General features: G+C 37.8%; 1 protein-coding gene across 1 annotated transcript in view; it reads right to left on the reverse strand.

Annotated features, from left to right (window-relative positions):
• The window catches only part of LOC132862942 (disintegrin and metalloproteinase domain-containing protein 12-like), a 96,419-nt gene extending 73,484 nt beyond the window's left edge, over positions 1-22,935 (reverse strand). Inside the window, exons 1-3 of the mRNA XM_060895363.1 lie at positions 22,684-22,935; positions 10,524-10,636; positions 6,037-6,110 (exon numbers count right to left, since the gene is read on the reverse strand). Coding sequence (XP_060751346.1) covers positions 6,037-6,110; positions 10,524-10,636; positions 22,684-22,771 — 275 coding nt within the window. The 5' untranslated portion in view covers positions 22,772-22,935. The remainder of the gene's footprint in view (positions 1-6,036; positions 6,111-10,523; positions 10,637-22,683) is intronic.
• Between the last annotated feature and the right edge of the window lie 2,189 nt (positions 22,936-25,124).

Below are 25,124 nucleotides of genomic sequence, written 5' to 3' on the forward strand. Positions count from 1 at the left end.
GTAGACAATGCATAAAATCAGAAACAAATGAGAAATGAAAAAAACAAGGGCAGCCTGATGTGCAGGCTCAGGTGTTATGCACCTCTAATGTGCTTCTGACACAGTTGGTATAGGTTGGCATGCTTGTTAAAATTATACTTTCATGCACCTTTCATGCATATCAGGGGAAAAAAACCTTCCGGAAGGCATCCAGTGTGAACTGGCCTCGAATGTTCAGCTTGAATTCATTCATTTATTTATTTATTAATCTATCAAAGATACTACACGATTTCAGATGAAAAATGTCCATCTCCCTTTCTGATGTTATAAACATCCTCCAACAGCAGGTAGGCGATTGTATTTAAGTTATTTTGCCTCCGATCCATATTTTCTGCACAGGTTTGTCTCACTGGATTCACTCGGTTGAAATATCACTTTAAACCATTTTTAAAACATACAGTATATACACTTTGAATTGCTGTCTTGTTCACTTTGCTTTCACATGACCTGAAATTTTGTTAAAGTTAAATGGAGATACATTTTACCTTTTTTCCTCCATCTGTTCCAACATGGTCATGAATTTGGTCAATTTACACAACTCTATCTTATACTTGGTGTAAGGAAACCAAGTGGTTAAGATCACTTGGGTTAAAGTTAGGGTTTGTAGGAAATACATTAACTTATTCAACTTCCTTGTATAAGAACCTCGTATGATAAGATGGTCTGTTTAGTTAGAAAAAAGCAAGCATAAATTTTACTTGAAATAGGACTCGCTTAAACTCATATAATAAAATCAATGATATATAATTTTCGTTATACACTACCAGACGAAGGAAAGAAGTAATTCTATTCAACCCCTACAATTTCTTCTAAATGTTTCTAAAATTGAAGAAAGCCTTAATGATGAAGTGAAATCCTGGGTGGCCTAGAAGACTGGTATACAAACACTATGGTGCTTTCTATTTGCTAAGTTTATGTCCTTCTTACTCAGCAGAAATGCATTTTGACACACACCAGGTTTGCGTCCCTCACCTCCCACGGTGTGTGTACAGATTCTACAGAAAGCACTATCTTTAAGTGTGTAGGAATTATAGTTGTATTGAAATTGGAGAGCTTACAAAACAAATCACTGCTTGCAATTTTCATAATTCCATTTATCAAAAGATGTTTTCTTTTCCCACTTTTTGCAATTTTTAGTCATGTTTGAACAACTGGGCTTGATCAGACTAAACGGGGCACCCTTCCAATACACTCACAGCTCTTTCACCCCTATTTTGCTTAGCTCTTGGTTTTTTGTCTAAAGTCTCACACAATGATATTTACACAAACACCCAGTATATAATACACACTATAATACTACATAATATATATTCAGCCTATTGAGTCTTACAATAAAGCCTTGTGAGCCAAGTTGCTGCTCTGATGCCTGTACCCGAGTCGGCAGATTTCATTCTTTTGAATCAGACATCCTGATTGGCTGTTGTATAATTTACAACTTTGAATCTCAAATAAAAATGATGACCACTGTAAAAAATCATCATTTTATAAGGTGAATCTGAAAATAACTGTGAAAGAAAACAGCAGGATTCAATACACAGAGAGGCAGCAACAAACCTGAATAATCTGTATACACATAAGACCTAGAACATTACACGCATTAAAAATTTTACATAGTTAGCTTGAAAATAAGACACTAGGGAACCACTCAATGCATGAGGCAATTGGCAAGGTTTTGCCAAGCTACTAAAAAAAATAGGGTATAAAGAGACAAGATTGGCAATGACTGGAATCCAAGGGTTTGCAGACAGGACTAGATTCCAAACAAAAGCATATAAACAACAAACTAGTGCAAGCAGGAAAATGCATAAAGCTGAGAGTGGTAAAATAGGGAATTTATACGGACACAAATATAGTGGAAGAAAGTTGGCCATGCACTCTAGATGCATACTTTCCTTTCAATCGCAGCTATTGTCGGTGTCTAAGAGCTCATGTATGTAGAGGAAAGTGGACAGTGACAGTGCTTTCAGCTAAGTGCAACACAGCTGACATACAGTGCATCAAGCAACAGCACAAACAATACAATTTTCATGATGACTTGGACAATTTCCTGCCAAAACACACTCTGATTTGCTTACTGTATGTCTAGTGCCATTTGTCTTGTGTCCTCACGTGTGTTTTCCCCATCCCATCCTTATCCCGTTCCCGCCTCTGCACACCTGCTCCCAATGGTTCACTGATTACCTCCCCTATTTATACCTGTCGCCTCGTATGTGTTTTTGCTGAGTCCTCGTCTTTTGTTTCCCGGGTTTGTCTCCTGATTTCGGTTACTGGTTTTGGTTCTGTGTTTAAGATTTTGTATTTCAGTCGTCTAGTTTTTTCCCCCAGTGTTTCCATGTGTCTGTAGTTTTGTTATTTTTAAAAAAATCCCCAGTTTGTTATGCCGTCTCTGCAGTTGGGTCTGATTTATGTTCCCATGGATACAACCCTTTTCGTGACACAAATTTAACTTATGCAATTCACTGCATTTCTATTACAGCACTTGTTTTACTTTAAAATTTATTTGTAAAGGCCTAGGCTACAGTATTTTGATTATTTTTTAAACTAAAATAACTTGTATTTAAACAGCTGGTCCTGTTTAGTTAAAAAAAAAATCCTGGAGCCAAACTAGTGTACTGCTCTATTCAAATGTCACAGAAAATTGCCTATGTTTAATCGAATACATTGGTGTTGTGCAGATATCAGAAAATAAACATATAGCATGGATGATGAAATGTGCAACATAGCTGAAGAAAGCAATTTTAAAATGTGTTTCTATATGTGTTAAAGGTTTTTTCTCAAAAACCAGTGTTAAATATAAACTTGATACCTGCCATTCATTTGGTTTGATTTGTCTGTACAACTCCTGTTGTGGATGCAGTGGGTGCAAAATAAATTGATTTAAATTGTCACCAGTTTGGAATTGGTGTAATTTTCTGAGTAAAAATGCCTTAAATTTAATAATCAGCAGGGCAAACACACAAAAAAATGATGACACCTGCAATATAGTCATATACAGTATCAGTAAATCAGCATCTTTTTTTTGGCATACACAAACTTTTTGTCTTAGTCTTGAGACTTCAGTCATATCAGCAAATCTCAGGAAAGTTCAGTATAATCTCCAGTCCAGATGCCTGACACTGATTTTTAAAGAAATCGTTCATATTCCTTGTGTCAGGTACAGAAGGCAGCAGAAAAGACAATTGTGGTTGTGTTTCTTTTCTTTGCAATGAATTAAATTCTGTCTCACTCCTACAGTCTGATGAAACATGACACCTAGCCCAGTGTAATAAAAATCATCCAGAACCTTCCGTTATATACATTTACATACATATCCATAATTTTGTGTTGAATATTATAGCGTGTATGATAACTGTCTGCCAAAATCAGATTCATGAATATCTGCCGTATGAATTACAAGCTGAACAAACTATTAAGTTGATCGTGTCATGCTGAGAAAAAAAGAAACCCATTTACATGTAGATTTATATAGATTTCATTAGGGGACTTAATGTAATGCCTGCATAAAAAGGGATTTATACTGTAGACTATAATCCTCTCACTAACTTTTCCAGAGAGCACTGAATAATAAGACACACTTTCCCATTATGTCCCAAGCCGGGCTTGATTTCACATGTCTTAAAAGAGCGTTCCCAGACACACCACTCTCCAGTTCCCATCAGCTCCCATCATGACCTCTTACTCCCATAATGATTCATTATCAGGTCTACACTTTAACATTCTCGCTCAAGGTCTCTCTGACTCTGCAGGTTAGGCACTCCAACCCAAAATGAGCTTCACAAGCATCTGGCTGTCATCACGCACACACACACACCGAATTTTACTTCACGCAGCATTCTGTAATTAGTTTCTGTTGTGCTACTTTCAAAGCCCCAGGCAGGAATCTGTCAGTGCAAATGTTCAGATGTTTTTTCAGAGGTCACTCTTTTGAAAAGAGACACCAATTAAGCTGCAGCAAGTCAAATTTTCTTCAGTGCAAGATGAAGACATGCATAATGTTCATAAAGCATTAAAGCACACATCAGATTCTGTTTCTTCATGCGACTGGACACTACGAGCTAAAAAAGGTTTTGGATGAATGTCATCTCTATGCTGAGACTCTGTCTGGTTGCCATGTTTGTATAATATCCTTTGGAAAGACAGCTGTCTTATAATTGACCAAATTCAGTATAAAGATGCTTAATGAATTATTTTTTAAACTAAAATAACTTTTTAAAATAACTATGGACTATTAAGTAGAAAGTTGTCAATTTGATCATCTCTGAATTATAGCTGATCAAATTGCTATAAATTGACAACTTTCTACTTAATAGTCCAACTAGAACCTAAAACGCCATCTCCTTATAGTGAATTACATAGGGAATGTAAAATAGTCACTCTAGGATTTCATGGATTATTATTATGTTTTTAATTGCTTGATTCTTCTGCAGGTGTTTTCAATATTTGCAGTTTTAAACTTTTTTTTATCCAGAAAACTACTGAAATTGAAAGCACAGGATTTTTTTTTTACCTTTTACACAACACATCTTATCCCAAATCTTCAGGAAACCTGTGGTAATTTTGACAAATCGCAAACTCCTCCAAATCCTAATCAAAGGATTTGCTTGAGTTTGTGTCAATTTCTGCTCTAGAAATATAACGAACAAATTGATGGTGTGACGAGGCCCAACAGGAAGGAAGCAATATTACTGTTCCACTCCTCTGAGGTTATAATTTTATTGTTACAGCATGTGTTTAATTCCTATTAAACCACAGCTTTTTTCATTGTGTATAATTGTATATAATTAATTTAAATTCTATTACATTATGATGTCACAATTTTTTAATCTGTTATTTGTTTAATTTAATCTTTAACGATAGTTAGAATGTCCAAGTTACAACCTGTTATCTTTTACATTATAGTAATGTACTCTATAGTCCTTCATAAGTCTATCTGATCTTAATGTTAAGTCTTAATGTTAATTTCACAATATACTGTGTTGCAAAGCTTAACAGTTACAAAACAATGACACGAGACTCCTTCCGAAAATGTTGAATGAATGTCTTCTTCATACTGTATAACCAATTATAAGTCTTTATGAGTTGTAATTGGTTTGTCATGACATGACATGTATTTTTTCTTTTATTGGGCTTTAATTAGGTGTGATGTATGTCTGTGAAGTAGCTGTTACTATAGAAACATTAAGATATAAACAAATTAATATATTATTTAATTAAACCCTGCATTGCAGCCAAAACAACTTGAAAATTAATCAGATTCAAGACTTTCCCAGCACAGTAGTATAATACTTTATGCAACAGTCTATAGAATTTAAACATTCAACTTTAGAACATTTTACTGACAAAGAAATACAAAATATGCAGCAGTTCAGAGAACTTAAAGTGTGTGAAAGAGTGTGTGTGTGTGTGTGTGTGGTGGGGGGTGGGGGTGGGGGGTCTTATCGTGAAGCAGACCTGATTAAAGATGCCTTAATATTCTCTATAGTTTAGTATGAATTATAAAAATAAAATGTACCGTCGAGTCTTTATGTCTAAGGCTAGGACATTGCTTATTCATTTACTGGAGTATTGACGTAGCCACATGGTACAGCATACAAAATATACTGAACTCAGGTCTGCAGGATTGTGTTTTTGTGACCTCTGGTATGAAGCTTTTGTACCAGGTAGCAATCACAAAAATGAAGGTGAAGTGAGTGAGCGAGTAAGTGGTGTGAGGAGGAGGAGAGTGTTTTTGTAGTCACATTTAGAGATTAGAGGACAAGTAGGACCTCACATGCATCTGTCATCAATTTGTTGCAGAAAAAGATCCTCTTGTAACAAGTGTGGGGGGGAGAGAGAGAGAGAGAGAGAGAGAGAGAGAGAGAGAGAGAGAGAGAGAGAGAAAGCGGGAGAGAGAGAGAGAGAGAAAGCGGTAGAGAGAGTGGGAGAGAGAGAGAGAGAAAACAAGAGAGAGAGAGAGAGTAAGAGAGAGAAAAAAGAGAGAGAGGGATGAAGGCTTACTCATTTTTCTGCAGAATGAGCAGCAGCTGTTTGCCTTCCGCCTCAATCTGGAGCCTTAGTGATGCAGGATGTCCCTGAAACCAGAGAGAGAGAGAGAGAGAGAGAGAGAGAGAGAGAGAGAGAGAGAGAGAGAGAGAGAGAGAGAGAAGTGGCATAGATGCTTAGCATTTAAAGGATTTGTAATAACCAAGCTCTAACATTCACAACAACTCTTCAACCTCTTTATTTTATTTATTAATTTATTTTTTCAAAAAGATCGAGACCATTTTAGAGACAGTGACAATTTTACATATTTAATAATGTGATTTTTTTTTTTTTAGAAAAGCGTAAATTACTAAAATACATGGAAGCATTCAATTAGACACCTGTTACTACCACTTCAGCAACACCAGCAAGTGGAATTCATTTAGATGCAATTTGAGCATAACTACTTAAGTGCCACTTAAAAACACGTAAGACGATTAGACAGCAGCTTAATTAAGTGCATCATCTCTCATCCCACCGGCCTGAATGTTATTTGGGCTAAAATGTAATGTAGTGTCAGTCGTATGATAATTAAGACTGTGTATGACCATCCTAGTGGTCACTGTGTGACAAATAACACATCTGTCACAATAAATCAATAGACCTGCATCCATACTGGAATGTAACCATGACAACAAGCATAAAAATCACTTGAGGCTAGACCCCTATTCATATTTCACTGTAGTTCTAAACAAAAATAAGAATGAGTGGCTGAGCTTGAAACAGGAGGAACAGACTATGATGCATTTAAGTACATAGTTTAATCAAAAGCAACAAGAACAGAGCTAGAAAACACCTAGAGAGGTGTAACTATAGCAACAATCGCTATAACAATGTATTACCATAATGGAAGCCTATTGATTTAGTCAGGAGTAGTAAGTTACAGGAAGAGAAATAAAGAGTTGCTCTTGGTTATGAGGATGTAGAACATGTGCAAAGCCTCTCCTGCAAAGACAATTATGAAAAATACATAAATGATGAAACCTTTTTTTTGTCAAGTGGCAAGTGGCATTCATTATTAGGTCTTAATAGTAATAGTATTAATAGTATTTGCAGCTCTATGTATTTTGAGCATTCAATTAAATTCAATTTTATTTACATAGCGCTTTTAACAATGGACACTGTCTCAAAGCAGCTTTATAGAACATAAGAAATATAGTATACAAAGTTTATTATATAATGATTAACATTATACAAAAGTTCAAGATTAAGATTACATTTAAATGTGTTTGTATTTATCCCCAATGATCAAGCCTTAGGCGACTGAGGCGACTGTGGCAAGGAAACAACTCCCTTAGATGGAAGAGGAACCAGATTCAAAAGGGAACCTCATCCTCATTTGGGTGACGCTGGAAGGTGTGATAATAACCTGTTCTAAACACTGGAGATTGTATAATGTATTAATTCCATCATATAACATCTCCCATGGCATGACATCTACCACAGAGTGATATTAATCTTATGATGCAAAGTTCATGAACATCATTCCAGGCTATAATATCTCTCTCACTTTTACCAAACATTGTGATGTAAGGAAGTTTTAGTTAAACAGTTTTGATATGATCTTCATGAACTAACTGCAGCTGATCATGAAAAAAAAAGACAGATCTTAGTTTCTTGGTTTATGTTACACACAGATTGATGCGTATGATGTCTGTTTATGTGTCCACAGGCTGCTTTTGCACACACACACACACACACACACACACACACACACACACATACATCTGGGTGGTCTCTCTACCCCCAACACCTATTGCTTAAGGCAGTGCACATGTTCAATAATAAAGCTGCCTTTTATTGACTCCACTATGAAAACAACACACAGGAAGCGTACAATAATAAACGCCTTACTTCAGCATATTTGCGACAACTAAATGTTTACTGTGGCACAAAAAGATGACTATAATTAACTGCAACTGTGGCCTCCTCCTCCTCCCCACAGAGCTCGCTATTCCTGAGACCAACAGCAGAGCCGTTCATCCGCACAAGATTTTCATGTCTGTGTTCATTTATAAATGTTTATGATTAAAGATAAAAAAAAAGCATGTCGGCTTTATGACTGTATTTGAAAAACCTCAACATGCACTTCTCTGAGTAATGCACACCTTTTTCTAAATTTGCACAAGTGGAAAAAAGTGCAATCTGATGAATAGAGTTTGAAAAGTGCTGGGAAATTGTAGACCGTGTTTTACGGATGGCTGGAAGACTGGAACTATGATTCATACCTGGCACTACATTTCCAAATACAGCACAGAAACCTGAATTGCAAATATTTCATTAGCAGGTTCTTTCCTTCTCTTTTCTAAAGCTTTCTCTCTCTCTCTCTCTCTCTCTCTCTCTCTCTCACACACACACACACACACACACGCTCTCTCTCTCTTTCTCTCTCTAAATTGCCATATGTTCAGACCAAGGCTGAATTGGAGGATTTGAATAGCTGGATACAGATGTAGTTCTTTTTGCTTAAATGCATTCAAAGTAAATTAGGACCACTGTTTCTAAGAGTCTTCTTTGTATGCCAGAACAAAACACAGGATTTTGAAGAGGAATGATAAGCCAAACTACTGAATTAAAATTTTAATTAGGAAACAGTGGTCTTTTTAAACTGTCTATATCTTCAGAAATGGAATGAGAAGTAAGGCTGCATAATATAGTTCAAATATGAGCAGAGCTTTTATTCTAATTGCACTGTTCATCCAATAAATAACGATTTCCTGTGGCTGAATTTGAACACTGGCCATTCACAGAGGTGCCAAATAAGCGTCATTACAAATGACAGGCATCCGTATGATCTGCCAATCATGCGTCAATAAGCAGAGCTGATGTCATATGCTAGCATGAATCGTCATGACAGTTTATATTTAATGCTATAATACTATTGCGTTATCATTATCAGTGACTGCTATGACATGACATGACATGACATGACAGGACATTAAAATATCTGATGCCATTCACCTTATATGGAGCTACCTGAGATTTCAGTGGGACACCACTCCATCTGTGGCCTGTAGTCCAAGGCAGCATGATTAACTTTGCTCTCTGAGCACAACCAACTTATTGTTTCCTCAAGAAACAATTAATTCATTGTCTGTAGCTATTATCTTATGCAGAGTCACAGGTAGTCTGAAGTTTATCCCAGGGGCCAGGGGGCACAAGCTAGCAGGCACCCTGGATGGAGAACCAACCCATCGTGGGGCACAATCACACACACCCATTCACACACTATAAACAATTTAGAGATTTCAATCAGCCTACATGTGAGTGGAAAAGGGGGGACCCCTGAATCATGGATGGAACATCCACACACAAAGGGAGGAGGCAGGACTCGAACTTCCTACCCTAAAGTTGCAAGGCAAATGTGCTAACCACTAAACCCACTACATATCTAATGTATTAAAGAAAGGGTGGCATAGTCTTTTGTCTCGTGACGATTAGACAATCACAGGCATCTGTGAGGCCAGGCATGTGGAAAAGAGTAGAAAACAGAGACATTGTCAGCCTCTTACAGACACTGGCAGAGTCTCATGCTATTTTTTGTAGTGCATGCCAATATTTCAACAGCACGAGCGACAACACTGGAGATGGTTAAAGATTTTGTAATCATATAGAGTGGTCTTCTTCTTCTTCTACTTTTAGCTTTTTCCGTTAGGGGTCGTCACAGAGAATCATCTGTTTCAACATAACTCTATCCTCTGCCTTCTGCATGCTCTAGCACCATTTAGTTTCATGTCCTCATTTACCACTTACATACATCTCCTCTATGGCCTTTCCCTTGACCTCTTACCTGGCAGCTCTATCTCCAACATCCTTCTACGGATATAACCATCTTCCTCCTTTGTACATGTCCAAACCATCTCAATCTAGGCTCTCTGTCCTTGTCCCCAAAACAGCCAACCTGAGCTGTCCCTCTGATGTGTTCGTTCCTACAGTAATCCTGTCCATCTTCGTCACTCCTAAAGACAACCTCAACATCCTCATCTCTGCTACCTCCATCCCTGCCTCATGTCTTTTCTCACTGCTTCAGTCTCTAACCAATACAGCATAGCTGATCTCACTACTGTCTTGTACACCTTTCCTTATAGAGTGGTAATGTTGGTTTAATAATTATCTGATAGTCAATACAGATATCTGCATGTTATAATGACTAATCTATGTGACAGTTAAAGTGCCCCAGTCCTCCCATACTGACACAACTCAGAGTTTGGATTGTGTTTCTTTGTGTGTTTTGTGTATATTCACATTTAAGCATTGTTTTGCATGTGCAAGCTTGTCCTATGCGATGTATAACAATTAAATGAGTGATGAATGTGCAGGAGTTCGCAGAATTTCGCATAAACAATAGCAATAAATTGCATCTTTAACCCAGAAGATAATCTAACATTCTAATAAGCAGTTATTTACAGTGATTCAGTAATATTTTACCAAACATCTAATTCACAAACACACATAGTATTTACCATTGATTGCAAAAGGCTGATTGGTCTTTTCTGTCCACCAATGAGAAGCCATGGTTCTGTAGATCCATAGTGTTCCACTTTATCAAAAGGCCCCAGCTGATTGGTTGGATTAGCTGAGAGGAAAAAAAGACAATATCAATATTTTACAAAAAAACACACTTTTTTTTAAAGAGAAATAATGAAAAATAAGATAAAAAAAAAAGATATATTTTAGTGTAATATGAAGCAACTTATTTGTAACAACCATGTCAGTGGTAAAGAAATTTGAAGAGAATGACATCTAGATGATGCCCCATAACAGTGGCATAAAAATTGTTAATATTTTACAGGTTGGTTTGTGTACATGTTAGTCAGGAATATAACAATTTTTGTGGGTTTTTTTTGAGACAATCTGTTATAGATTTTCAGGCTGTACACATAGTTCCATGTGTGTTTCATCAAGAGGAAGTTGCAGTAGGAGGCAGTTAGCATAATGCAAATGCAATCATACTAAATGGTTTCTAATTGGCCTATTAGTGTTATTAGTTCTTTTGCTGAAACATATCCTATAAATCCTATGACATTCAGGGCTTTGCTCTTTGTCGGGTTAAAATTGTCTGTCCTAGTAGGACACAAGTTCTCCATGTCCCAGAGTGCAAGAGTGACATATGAAACTCTCTACAAATCAATACGAGCAAACACAGACCTACAATCCAATAGTGGATGAGCTATGATCTGGCCTAAACTGTCTCACAACACACACACACACACACCCACACACACACACACACACCCACACCCACACCCATGAAACAGAAATGTCAGTGAAACACACACATGACAAAAGCAAAGCTATAACAGTCTAAAATACACCAACTGTAAGGGTGCAATGTTTAACAAATCTATTAAATTATCACTCTATCACTGTTGTTTTGTAAAGAATTTTCTGTGTTCAAAAACAACACAGTAACACTTTAGTCGTTAGTAATGTGTTCATGTGCTTTATTTTTAATAATGTTTGACATCATAAATAACTGAACATAAGCACTTAAGAAACAGAAAACACCTGTTCTGACTAATGAATTCATAAGATCTATTTAAATGTACAGAGAGAGCGAGAGAGAGAGAGAGAGAGAGAGAGAGAGAGAGAGAGAGAGAGAGAGAGAGAGAGAGAGAGAGAGAGAGAGAGAGAGAGAGAGAGAGAGAGATAAAAGCTTACTCATTTTTCTGCAGAGTTACTGTTTCTCATCAGAACACTAGACAAGCAACAGCAGCAGCAATCACTAAAAGCACACAAGAGACAAACTACAAGCCACACAAGGGACTTATCAAATGCTATTCTGAATGTAGGGGAAGTGTGGTTTTCACTGTCCTCTACTTGTGTTTTTCTTGCTGAACAAAATCTATTTCTACTGGACAAAGCCTCAGCCGTTCTTTCGTGTGATTGGCAGAGGTGTTGAACAACTAACCTTGCTTGTTAACAACTCACAGATAATGTAAATTGTGAGTGTTATTCGTGATTGGGCATGAATTTGTGCTGCAGGGGAACGTTCTCTGTTTTGACCTTTTTGGGTTGGCATAAAACGAGTCATATACAGTATATATATATATATATATATATATATATATATATATATATATATATATATATATATATATAGTTAGTTTGAACTGTGCAGCAATCATCTGTTAGTTCTTCCAATTATTTAACATTTTGTGAAAAAAAAAGAAATAAAAATTTTTGTCAACATTCTGGATGGATTGAATTTTTTTCTGCATGGGAGCATCATGAGAAGTGTGAAACCTTTAGCAGCGAAGCAGCAGCTTAGTGTTTCCTGGTACAGAGAATTACACTTAGATTTACAGTGTTAAAAAGTTTATGCTGATAAACAATGGAATACTCATCTAAATTCATTAGCTGAAAGCTTCTTATTGAAGAACGACATTATGCTCATACAATGTTTCCTAGAAATCCATAGGAGTCACAAATTGATGTTGGATAACTAACAGTTCTAAACCCCTTTACAGATTTACATGATCAGCTTCGCAAACAAACTTCCAGAGCTTTACAGAGTGTATCATTTAATCCGTCTGTCAGCCAGACATTAGCTCAACTTTTGTACCACTGCACCATTAACACAGAATTTTGATTACTCTAAAAACCACAGCAAAGTCTGGTGAGAGGATCAGAAGGTGAACATTAGCCAGAGTCAGGGTCTAGGCTGAGGTCATCTCTTTACAAGCAGTTTTAAACCACACGTGAAATCCTCATCACGTTCTTGGCTATGCCGTTCTTGTAGTGCTTTGAAGACTCGGTTCACAGCCATAACTTCATTGCATTTAACAAGCTGTCTTTGAACGAGCATTTCAGTTATTATTATACGGCTTTAGTTTTTAACGCTGTCTTAAAATCCGTGAAACAGAAGCATAGACCGGATGACAGACAGATATCTCTTCCACATACAAAATAAGAGCCGGTTGTTTAATATTAGACTCTGTGATTCACATGGTTTAGCTACACCAATAGTGTCAGTAAATGAAAGAATTATACGTCTGAATGTCTCTGGATGCAATAAACGGCAGTAAAAACAAGCGCCGGTGCTTATTTATATGGCCAATAAAGCACAGCATAAACACAAACCTCAATAAAGAGGTCTCTAGGAGCAATCTGATTCCTTCGTTTTGTACACACCAAAATGCTAAGCTATTTATATTTCTTTAATAAAGTCACCCAAGTGGCATGAGGATGTGTGAGTGTGTAAGCCTATGACTATGACTGACGCCATGGCACTTGTTATAAACAAACGTAATGTGCTGTGAATTGCTTCTTGACTCCTTGAGGAACTTGTAGACCGCGGCGAGTAAGGGGAAAAGAAAACGTGCGCATGTCTTACGGATTAGTGGATGCTGGTATAATTTATGATTATGAGTTACTGAGCATAGTACTGGATAGATAAAATTTACAATTTTATTCACATTTATGGCATTTGGCAAATGTTCTTATACTTACAGTGACTTACAGAACTGCTTTGATTATATCCCAATGCTGGTTTACGAATTCACAGACTAAGCATATTGTCAGTCTAATAAACTCTGCTGGGGAGATTAGATAGTAGGAAAAGCAACCAGACAACACAGGATTTTTTTTAAGTATTAATATGTGATCTTTGTAACTGTAACCTTCCAACAAAAGACCATCCATAAAAATTAGTGAAGCTAGCGAAAGTGACGTGGTCAGATTTTGTTTGGTACCATATAAATGGGGAAGCGCTAACATTTAGCATGGATTATCTGTGTGGAGTAACTTTTCCACCATGCCTAAACGATTAGGAATTTCACAGTTCAGTGGAGGTTTACATCAGTTTTACACATACACCGAAAGCAGTTTTCTCTGCTCTGACTCAGAACGACGCAGACAAAATCAATCCCTACATCTGAAGATGAAAACTTTTGAAATTGACTCCATATTTACCACCTCGGTCTGACATCATGCACCTGGAGGTACTTGAGAAGAAATTTCTCCCCAAATGAATCATACCTCAGATTTGGCTGGCTCGCATCTCAGCATGGTTTGATTTGCGAACTAGTCAGAGTATTGTGCTGTAAAACTTCCTCTGAACGACAGCAGAGTCTGTTTTCTGTCACACACGACTCTTCAGTGTGACAGAACATGCAGAAATAATGATTTCCTAAAAGCTTGGTTTTGCACTACAGATGGAATTTTGCATCTTTCATCCCTGATTTGATTAATTCAACCTCAGCCGAGAGCTATGCTGAGGACTGGCAATGACAGGGAACAGCACACTTCTTTCTGCGCTTTTTATCCCTGTCCTTGGTTTCTCTTCCTTCTCCTCCTTTCACCTCCTCTTCTTCTTTTCTTTTTCTCACACCCCTTTAACTCCTCTCTTTCATATGATAATGAGCTGACCAACTCTCAGGTTCGCAATAATAGCACTGTCCTAAACAAGCGGCGATGCAGCGACATCGACGCTCTACTCAGCCTCCGTGCTTACTAATGTCTGTGCCTGAATAATTAGAAATGCCTTTGGTGACAGACAGATTATTGCAAACCTGGAAAGTGAATGGATGACATACACCCTGTCAAAAAGACAAAAGAGAAAGAAAGAAAACAACAACCAAAGACAATGAATACCTGAAAAGTGGGAGAGAGAGAAAGAGAAAGAAAAATAAAATCAATGTGATGGACATTGGTCATGGTTGTGGGGTGATAAGCCCACTGTGTTCTTTTATCTCAAAGCACTTAAGCTCAAATAATGAATTTGTGTGCTTTCACATACGTATCAGCATCTAACCCTTGCAATGAAACATCTTTGTTGACGCTGAGATTAGCAAAGTTTAGACGATACTACAAACTCAAAGGCATGAATCCAAATTAGGAATAAATAAAATGATATTGGATCTATGTCCAGAAACACCAAGAGTTCATCTGAAAACAGAATCGATTTCAAATGACAGCCGGCCATCTTCATCGAGCAAAAACGTTAACCAAAGGCCCAAGACGTGTCCTTCATCATTGTGCACATGCTGCATCATTATGTAAAACCATTGTTATCTTCCACCCTGTAAGAAATTCATCCTCTCAGCCTTATCAGTGTGGTGAAAGCTGTTGTGCTTATTCTTATTCTGTATCATTTGTGCTTTGTTTGTTTGCTGCTTGGTTTCATGTGCTTAGTTTATATTTTGCCTGTGTTTCATTTTGATCTTGAATCTTCTTGTCGTGTCATTGGTTTGTTGCCCTAATGTTCGGACCCGCTCTGTTTCCAATCCCTAATTATTTTGTCTATACCCTCCAGTTCTCCGTTTCATTTCCGATGTTATTGTGCATTTCCAAGCCTTGTTTTGTTAGAGCCTTGTTTTATATATTTCTGTCTCTTGCTTTTGACACTCACCTGTTTGCCTTATTTCTAATAACAGATTATATATATTTAACGTAGCCTGCTTGTGCTTGACCCCGTGCTGTGGAAATCGACCATGTTTTTTGTTCCTAATGAATATCATGCTGAGTTTAACCACTTGCTTCCTGCCTTCAATAACTGCATGTTACTCACCATTAAATGCATTTGAAGGAACAAAAGCAACTGAGCAACAGAATGATTAATGGCAAAAAAAAAAAATCAGGTTCACTTAGGATTTAGAAGTAGAAATGCAAAGAGTATGATTAAAGCAGTGGTCACACCAGATGTGAATAAAATTTAACCTGGAGAAAAAGCTTGTTTACTTCATGTACGAAGACATAAGAAGACAGCAAAGCTGATTCACTTCCAGTAACAGTTTCCATTTCCCTGTATGGAAACGAACTTCCATACAGAACATCACAACATGCTCCAATAAACATAGGCCAATAAAAAAACAAAAACTTTGATTAAAATAAATAAATAAACAAAAGATTCAACATGGAGGAACTGCTCATTTTCCTTCCAGAAGCACATTACGCTATGTAAAAAATTTGAACGGTTTGTCTGCGGCTAAAGTCTCCATTCACAACGCTTTGCCGTCTGCCGTCTGATGTCGGCCTGCACCAAAGCACAGCTTTTATAAATATGCGTGTAATCAGATTTTGAGAGCAAACCAATACTACAACACACAAATGGATTAAGACAAATACTAGAAATGTCCTAATGATGGAAGACTTACAGATAATGTCAGGACCATGCACATTATTCCATCAGCGATGAGGTTCACTGATTGAAAGCAATGTGAACATAGAATTGCAAAGGATGGAAAACAAAGCTTTACAGTCAAACAAGTCTCTCGTGAAACCCTTTATTGTCCAGTAAGTTTTCTCGGACTCTTTACTTCACTCCCAATGACCTTTATGTGCATACCGAAGCTCCTATTTTCTCCCAGTGCATGACATCATCCCACATATGGTCTGATGAATTACTCTGTGTACAGTACAGCAACTGGGTGAGAATAATGCCCCCTGCTGGTCAACACTGAAATTGTGATCTTCCCAAAGGTTGGCCTTTGCCCAGGTGGCTTGGCAGTCAAAAGTTAGCCATTGCATTGTAGAAACAAAAAATGGTATAAGTGCACAAGAGTCTTACTTACTAATACTAACACCCTACTGTTACACTAATGTGAAATGAAAGTAAAAAAGTCAAATGTCAGTTTGCCAAAAATATAACCACACAAAATGACACTCACTACCAATAGAAGTTGCTGCAAAACTGTCAGTGAAAAAGATTAACCACAATGTTAAGCCGAGGAGCGTGTGCAGCTTGGTATTAAGACCCAGCACATGCCAGCCCAGGGGCTTTGGCATTCAGGGTGGGCAAGTAGCCGTACCATATGCCCCTCCATGGCAAAGACATTGTTGAAGTGTTCTGAACTTAGATAACCTCAAATCAGAGCTAGAGAACCGAGATGACAATGACGTCAAATTAGGGTCGCCAGCTGTGATCAAAGACACAAATGGACACTCATCAGCTGTCTGCATGACCTAAAGAATGACAAACACCAAGCCGTTTCAATCCAGAATGAATTCTTGATTGTCTGGAATCATAGTGCTTGTGTATATTTCTGACATGCACATTTCTGTCTTTGCACTAACATGCATGCCTCCAGTTCTAACAATGAGCTCTTTGTAAAATATAACATTTAACTTTTCGATCTTCGGCTGTTTCTTCCAGCCAACACATTCTGAGACTACACAGACAGATGTAACACATACAAACATCCAGGATACACATGCTCCACACTGTATGTGCATTAAACATTATGAAGTCTGGAAAATATTCCTCGCTGACAGTTTTGCAACAGTTGGGCAACTGGAATCGGTACTGATATGTTTCCTGACAAAAGACGGACAATCCGATTAATTCCACATTGGCTGACATAATAAGCAACTGTTTTATATGGCTGGGCGATGGAGCAACTCCACTGGGATTCTCTCTCTCTTTTTCTCTCTCTTTCTCTCTTTCTGTCTCACTCACTCACTCACTCACTCACTCACTCACTCACTCACTCACTCACTCTTTCTTCTACACCCAGTCCTACAATCAGCATCAATGAAGTGTGATTTCTCCACGTGGCAGTATCTCACCCAGATGAGCTCAGACAGCGTTACAGCTCACTGATCCATGTCTCTAGGCTGTTTACAAGACTTAATTTATAAGTCCTTATGGATACCTGAGTACAGACAGCATGAAGAATAGGCCGGGCTCATGGATACGGGCTTGTATGTTGAGCTTGGACTCAGCTGGCCAGTCATTTCTAACGACTTTTTGGGAAAGATGGTCTAAATATTGACATTTTGGTGTTTTGAGTATCTCTTTACATTATTCATGGAGGTGTTGTAATTGAAGCAATGGCATCAAGGAATCACAAATGCTGTTGGTGCAAAAAGGTACAGTATTGTTTTCAAGAGTAATGAATTTTCTGTTGCTAAATGCACCTAGGTATGGTTTGAATGCTCTAAATACTGTATGTAGAGCTTTCAAATGTTTCTTTTATTATTACTTCCTATATATTCATCCTATCCATATGTTGCAACTTTCTATGAAATGTTTCTACAAAAGTTATAATCTTTAGTCTTAAGGTAAGATAGGTCTTTCTAAATCCCAGCAAACTGTCCTTAAACCCAAACAAAGGACCCTATGATACATATGATACATGTCACGTCACCAAGAGAAAAGTGGACGTAGTTTTGAGGCAGGTCTCATGGCCGTATCAGTACTTGGGCTACTGAGAACTTATTGACCTCACACCTTGACAGAGAAAGCGGTCATTTCAGCCCAATTTCAGAGTGGCTCCAGATGTTCCATTTCGTTTCAAGAGTTATCTCCTATAAAACTTCATATATATGCGCGGACTGATAATGCGCTCTCCAAAACCCGGGAGGCATCAAGACGGCTCGGTCTTTTCTTCTGTCTCTCTCTCAAGACCAAGAACATGAGCATCAGCTCGACAGCTGTGTGAGAGCCTGACACTATAGCAGGGTTCTGATGTGATATGATCTCTCCACATCAAAATTCAGAATCCCACTCAGCTATAAGATGTCTCACGCTCCATCAGCGACAGGCGTTTTTGGGCATGAACGCAGATTCTGTCAGATTAGCTCTGGAAACAGAGCCTGTCATAAAAGCGTGTCAACTGTCCACCCACATTATAGTAGGACTCCCTTCAAAATATAAAGGGACTTTATAAAGCCATATCTCTGAAGCACTGGAGCACAAAGGTCAGTGCGAAATGGCAGAGTAAGTGCCAGTCATAGATCTTTCTCTCTCTCTCTCTCTCTCTCTCTCTCGCTGTCTCTCAGTTGACATTATCTTAACACTGGGGTGGTTTAAGGAAACTGGGCCAAAAGTGTGTGCAGTGAAAAATCATTAAAAATGCAGCAGCCTCACACAGAGAGCCAATCATATCTTATTCTCTGATATAGCTTGTGTTTTTAATAATGCCAAATTAATACTGGATCCTGCATTTAATTCGCACCAATGAACGATTGTAAGTGCAAAATATTTCAGCATTGTGTATTTTAGACTTAATACTGAGAATCGTGGGTAAACTGAGAACTTACAGTAATGCTTACTGACTCCATGATGATGCACAATAATCCAGTTTTCTTTCCATTACAAATCATTATATAATAACTATGAATAAAATTACACAGAAATATTTATCCTGGATTCCTTGGTTCTATATCTAGGATTGTGAACAGGATTGTGAACATGTTGGAATCCAGAGGACGACAACGGCAAATGATATTGTCATAAAAAATTATTTTAAATACAGTCTGCTGCTAAAAACAATGGAATGATAAAAGGAAATCAGGGAGCTGCATTCACACAACAGCATTCTGTATCCATTTATTTCCTGTTTCATGTCTTTATAAACTATATATCATTCATTTCCTTTCTAGATCCATTGATATGATTGAATATAATCTCTATAAATCATCATTCAATATGTGATGTTACATGTCACAGGTGAAGGTTCCACATAAAACTCACAAATTCCAGACAGCGGGTCGTAACCGTTTGCTATTCCTACATGTGGCTAATTTACCACCTCCCCCTGCGTTTATGTTGGACTCTGCCCTGCCTTCACAACACAGTCTCATCCTGTTCTAATTTAACCTCCTGAAACAAAGAGAGACACCTGCTCTTATGAAGAACCTCCAGGCCAAAATAGATTAATTACCCCTTTATTAGCCCTTAACAACACGAGTAGGGTCACCACTTCCTGCCTTTCCCGTGCCCTGCTTCTCACCAAGTGCCATTGTTTTCTTTCCCACATGAGTTTCTTTCCCACACAAGGTGAGTTTTCAGCATGATGCAAGACACATGGGTTCGCTTGCAAATGCACCCCAGATACACTAATGGCTGCTTATGTGAAAAGAGGATAACAAGAGATGAGGCATAAAGAGCAAGGAAAAAAAAAAAGAGAACGAGAGACAACAAAGGAGTCCCAAAGTGAGTTCACATACACGAGGGGGGGGCGGCGTTGGAGCAGGAGCATGAGTTTTCTCCTCAACCCAGTTGTTTCTGCTTTCACACATCATCACGACATGCCCGCATTTACCACACTCAATCATTTCCCTGTATTCTCCCACATCTTTTCTCATTCTGCTTCCTAAACACAATCAGCTTGTCCACTTGCCATCATGCGTGCTACGTCTACATGATACGATCCAACTGATTTATTTTAAACTGGATTAAAAATGAACGTGTTATGTGGTCTGGTAGAAACTGGCACACTAATTCTTTTTTTAATTTTCCCTCTGCAGGAATCCTTAAAGGTTCTGAATAAAACTTTAAAACATAATGAAGGCCAGACAGCAGACAATGAAAAGAGGAGAGGAAAAAAAGACAAAATGTCTGAAAGACATGCAACATAAGATATGGAAGGAGATAGAAAGAAAAACAGGGAGGGTTTTTCAAAGGCAAAACATGGAAGGTTTGCGCACATATACGTATAAGGAATAGAGGGACTTTTCTTCTCAGTCTTTAATACATTCAAAGACCCAGTAGGAAAGCAAATTTTTCTAAGAATATATGAAATGGAGTAATTGATCGAGGTGTTCTGAATGAATGAGGCAGATAATTGATTTAATAATATTTAGGAAGTGAATCTGATTACTTTCACAATCAGAATTTTTTAATTTTAAAAACACCTCATCTTCTAAGGAAAGAAAATTCGACTAAGCTTTAACTTACCGTTCAATATACAGTAATCTTTCAAAGAAAAATAATGTGGATGTAGAATTTCCTTTTTTTCCATTTGAAAGATGGTTAGAAAAGACACGATTTTGTAAAAAAAAAAAAAAGGCACACCATACCGAAGAAAGGTTACACACTAGCAGGACACACAAGGACACCTTCTACATAAGGTGACATTAACACTCTGAATGTGTAAAATTCAATTCAGATTGCATGGAGATTTTTTTAACGGGTGGATCTGCAAAAGAAGTTCATTCGTTCATTCAGACTGACGAAAATCCCGTACATGAATCCTTAACTAAAGGGAGGTGCAAATGAAGATGTTTATGACAATTACACATTTTCTTATGAATTCATTTGCATATTAAATCTCATATGTAACTTTCTTCTCTAACTGTATGAAAACATTAACAAGATTGTACTAAGATTGTACTGTACTGAATATTATGCCATCAACAACATTTCAGTTCACCTTCTATACCTCTCTGCTTAACAAAGTGCTCTTCTAGCTGATCGAGCATCCATGTCAGTAGTCGAGTTGATGAATCTATCACGGCTTCACTGCTGCCTGTATTCATACTCATTAGTGTCGTCCTCCCCGTAGCTTCCCATAATCGTCATTGCCAGATAAAGTAGGTCGCATGGATTTTAATTTCACTAGAGAAATGTCAACGCTGTTAATGTGATCGGCGTACCTTTATAATGTACTCAATTTGAGCAGTTAATGTTCCTCCACACAGGATCAACCTGCAACTTGAACTCTAAGACAACAACAAAGCACAATTAATAAATCTAGATAGAAACAACCGTCACAAAGGAGGAGAGAGAGTGATCTAATCACCACTTTTGCTTTCACTCGAAGTACTTATCCAATCGGCTCCAGCACAGGGAGCAATCAGTGCTTTCAAAAGAGCAATAAACACACACAGATAGAGACGTATCCCAATTTACAAACATGTAGAAGACAAAACTTCATCCTAATACACCTAGATTCATCCTTCATCTAGATGCAAGAAACTTCACCCTAATACACAACTGTCCACTGTCTTTTGTCCTGCACTGTCTTTTTGTCTTGTCCTGCACTGTTTGCACCAGGTTGCATATCTACTTCAAGGCTAGGACTAACTTACTGTACTAAGTCCTTAGCTCTGTGTTTGTTTTATGTAGCACCATGATCCTGGAGAAACGTTGTCACATTTCACTATGTACTGCAACAGCTATATATGGTTGAAATGACAATAAAAACTTGACTCTTGACTTGACTTGACAACTGCTTGTAGTGCACTGTAATGTAATACTTGTAAGAAGTGAAGGCACCATGCAGAAATCAAAACCCTGTTATAAAAGGCTTTGAAGCCATGTAAGTTTGAACCTGAGTACAGCTGCAGTCCTAATGAAACAGAATGGCAACGGTATTAACACTTACAGTGCTAAAGCTTCTATCACAGTAAATTAACTCGTAAAGTGTTGCTTTACTTGGCACGAGTATGTTTGATCGTAAAAATAAATCAAAATCAGACAAAAATTCTATTCATACAACATGTTTACTTAAGGAATGTACTTAAACTTAAACCCAGTGTCAAATTAGCACAGGAAATAAAATGTCATTCCTGGGTATATTTACTTAATAAGACACATAAAAATAGTTATAGTTCACTTATACACACACTTATAATCTGATAATAGAGCTACACTTATTATAACAAAATGCAACAATTAAATGCAGAATAAGTGTCACAGTGTTGAATGAACACATGCATGGTCCGATTGCTTGTATTGCATTAAAGCATACAGAGTTGAATTGAGAGATGAGGTGTAATTTAAACTCTTTAGTATAGCAGTCTGTTCAGCACAGAGACACTTGGTGTTCATTAAACCCTGAGGATTTAGAGGCAGTAAAGTCCCCGCTGTGCGCGACAAAAGAGCTGAGACAAACAGCTGTCTGTTATGCAAACTAGTTGTCCTGCAGTGATCTACTGTATGTGCACAAGTCTTACCTTCGTTAGACAGACTGTCACCAGAGCAGACCGCGAGCATCAGCACGACGCGGAGAGCCGAGAGCGCGAGCTGAACTCCGAATGCCATGCTGCCAGTAACAGGCTGATCTGACCTGGACCGAAGCGGGCTGACCAGGGCCAGACCGCACTGATATCAGGGCACCATCACATACAGAGCAACAGCTGATGTGCTGAACTTGAGGAACATCCGATCAGCCACTGCTCGAGACAGCGCGCCTCCTCCAATGCTCAACTTTCCACAGATCAATGCTGAGCTTCAGAGCGCCTGCGCACAGCCAATCAACACTTCTGCACAATGCTGTGCACATAGAGAAACAAACGTGCCGCTGGATGTTACACACACAAACACAGGGGTGATTTCCAGAACAAAAGGCTGCGTGTGTATGAATCAGCGAGAGCGCATGGTTAGACCCACCTGGTCCTAGCGCCGCACCGAAGCGCACTCACATCCTACAATTCATTTACATTTCTGGCATTTAGCAGACACCTTTATCCAGAGTGACTTACATTTTTATATAAATTTATACAACTGAGCCATTTAGGGCCTTGCTCAGTGGCCAGTGGCTGGTGGACTTGGGATTCGAACCCATGAACTTCCGGTCAGTAGTTCCAGGCACAAAGCAGCAATCGCTCTCACTCGTTGTAGAGTGAAGTTGTAGGACAACTACATTTGTATAAAAAGTCACATAGATTCCGTTTAAAGTGAGGGTTGGGGCTGACCAGGGATGCACCTGAATAGGAACAAATTAATCGTAATGACCAGATAACATGCAACAAATACAGACTCAATTTGGATGTGCAATCATTGCACAGGGCATCTAATAGAGAGACTCTTCTGATCGAATCCCATCGGATGTGAACAGGAGATTTATCTTTCATGCAAACACAACTTGTGAGATATGAAGCTCACAGGGACAAAGAAACATTCATTAACATGAACATGAACATGAAGCTATGTGCAGTTTATTCATAGCCCTCCTCATTAATCCTTATTAAATAGTCGGTCATGGTAGAGGTGGGTTCAATTAGGCAAAAAGTGTATATATGCCAAAATAAATCACATGAACACAAACACAGACCGTGTGAGATTGTGGTAAGTGATGTAGATGAGGTTGAGGAAGCATCAGAGCTTGAATGGACGCATCATGTTACAGCTAATGTCATGTTTACCTTTATTTTTTTCACATTTTTTTTCAGTGTTTAAAGGGGTTACAAAAATTGGCTAAATATTGTTTGGTTTAGATTAAACACAGATAGATTTTATTTTAAATATTAACATGTATGAAGCCCAAACACATCTGCTTTGTTTTCTTAAAATTATTAAAAAAAAATTTTGTATCTTTTTTATTTTTTTTTTATTTGGTTCGGTTTGAAAGGATTGTGTTGGAATGATACACTAACGAAACCATTTTCATTTCATTGCTGAGTTTTTGTCATAGAGTAGATTTAATGTGTAAGAATAATTTAATGTATCAACCATATAGACATCAATATAGCTGCAAGTTTAGCATACAATATTTTTAACTGTTAGCATCATAGCTATTTTGTCCATTATTGCTTCAGTCCCTGTGCATGAGAGAGACATGATGGGATTTAAGGCTTAACTGCATGTGTATTAGGAACAAGGAGATTTATAGAAGCACATAAATGACTTGATGTTCGAATGAACATTTGCAGTAGAGTTAGATGATCGCTCTCAGTCTGTCTTGTGTTAGTTTCTGTACTGTTCAAGATTATTGTGTTACCGCATGTTATTGGTGAATTTATATTTCCTCAAGCAATATTTTTGTCTTGTCTGGTATCCTGTAGAAACATATCAAAGGCAATTTTAAGCACATTATGTTACATTTTAAATATAAGCGTCAGTGTTTTTACTAATACAGTATAACATGTAGAATGTCTATCAGAAAAAGATGACATTCCTTTAATCAAACGCATATTAGAAATTCACTAGCTGTTGTTTGGGTTCATTTCTATTTTAGTTTCTTGTCTTTCTTTAGTCTGAAAAAGGGCCTGAAATTAGAAATATTTTGTGATGAATATTAGCAGGCAAACGCACTTTACAGTAAATGGTCCTTCATTATGCCAACTATTGATTTGTCTTCTCTGGCTCAGTAATGGACTGTGGTTGATAATCAGGTTTAAAAGCTTAAGGAACGGTTCAGGAAAATTAAATTTGGATGAATTGAGCTCTCAGAAGCAGTCCATCAGCCGAGGCTTGGTTTTTGTCCAAATTTTAGTTCTTTAGTTTTGCACTGGTGTATAATAAACTTTAGAAAACAAGATAAGGAAGCTTGTGACCAGAAATTAGCACCATATAGAGTACATGAGTACATTCAGGGAAAAGCATAACGTTAGATCATTGGTCATGTAGATCATGAGAGATCATGTCCTATCATGTATAACATACAGTGTGTAAA

Source organism: Tachysurus vachellii, chromosome 2, assembly GCF_030014155.1.
Source record: "Tachysurus vachellii isolate PV-2020 chromosome 2, HZAU_Pvac_v1, whole genome shotgun sequence".
Taxonomy (NCBI): domain Eukaryota; kingdom Metazoa; phylum Chordata; class Actinopteri; order Siluriformes; family Bagridae; genus Tachysurus; species Tachysurus vachellii.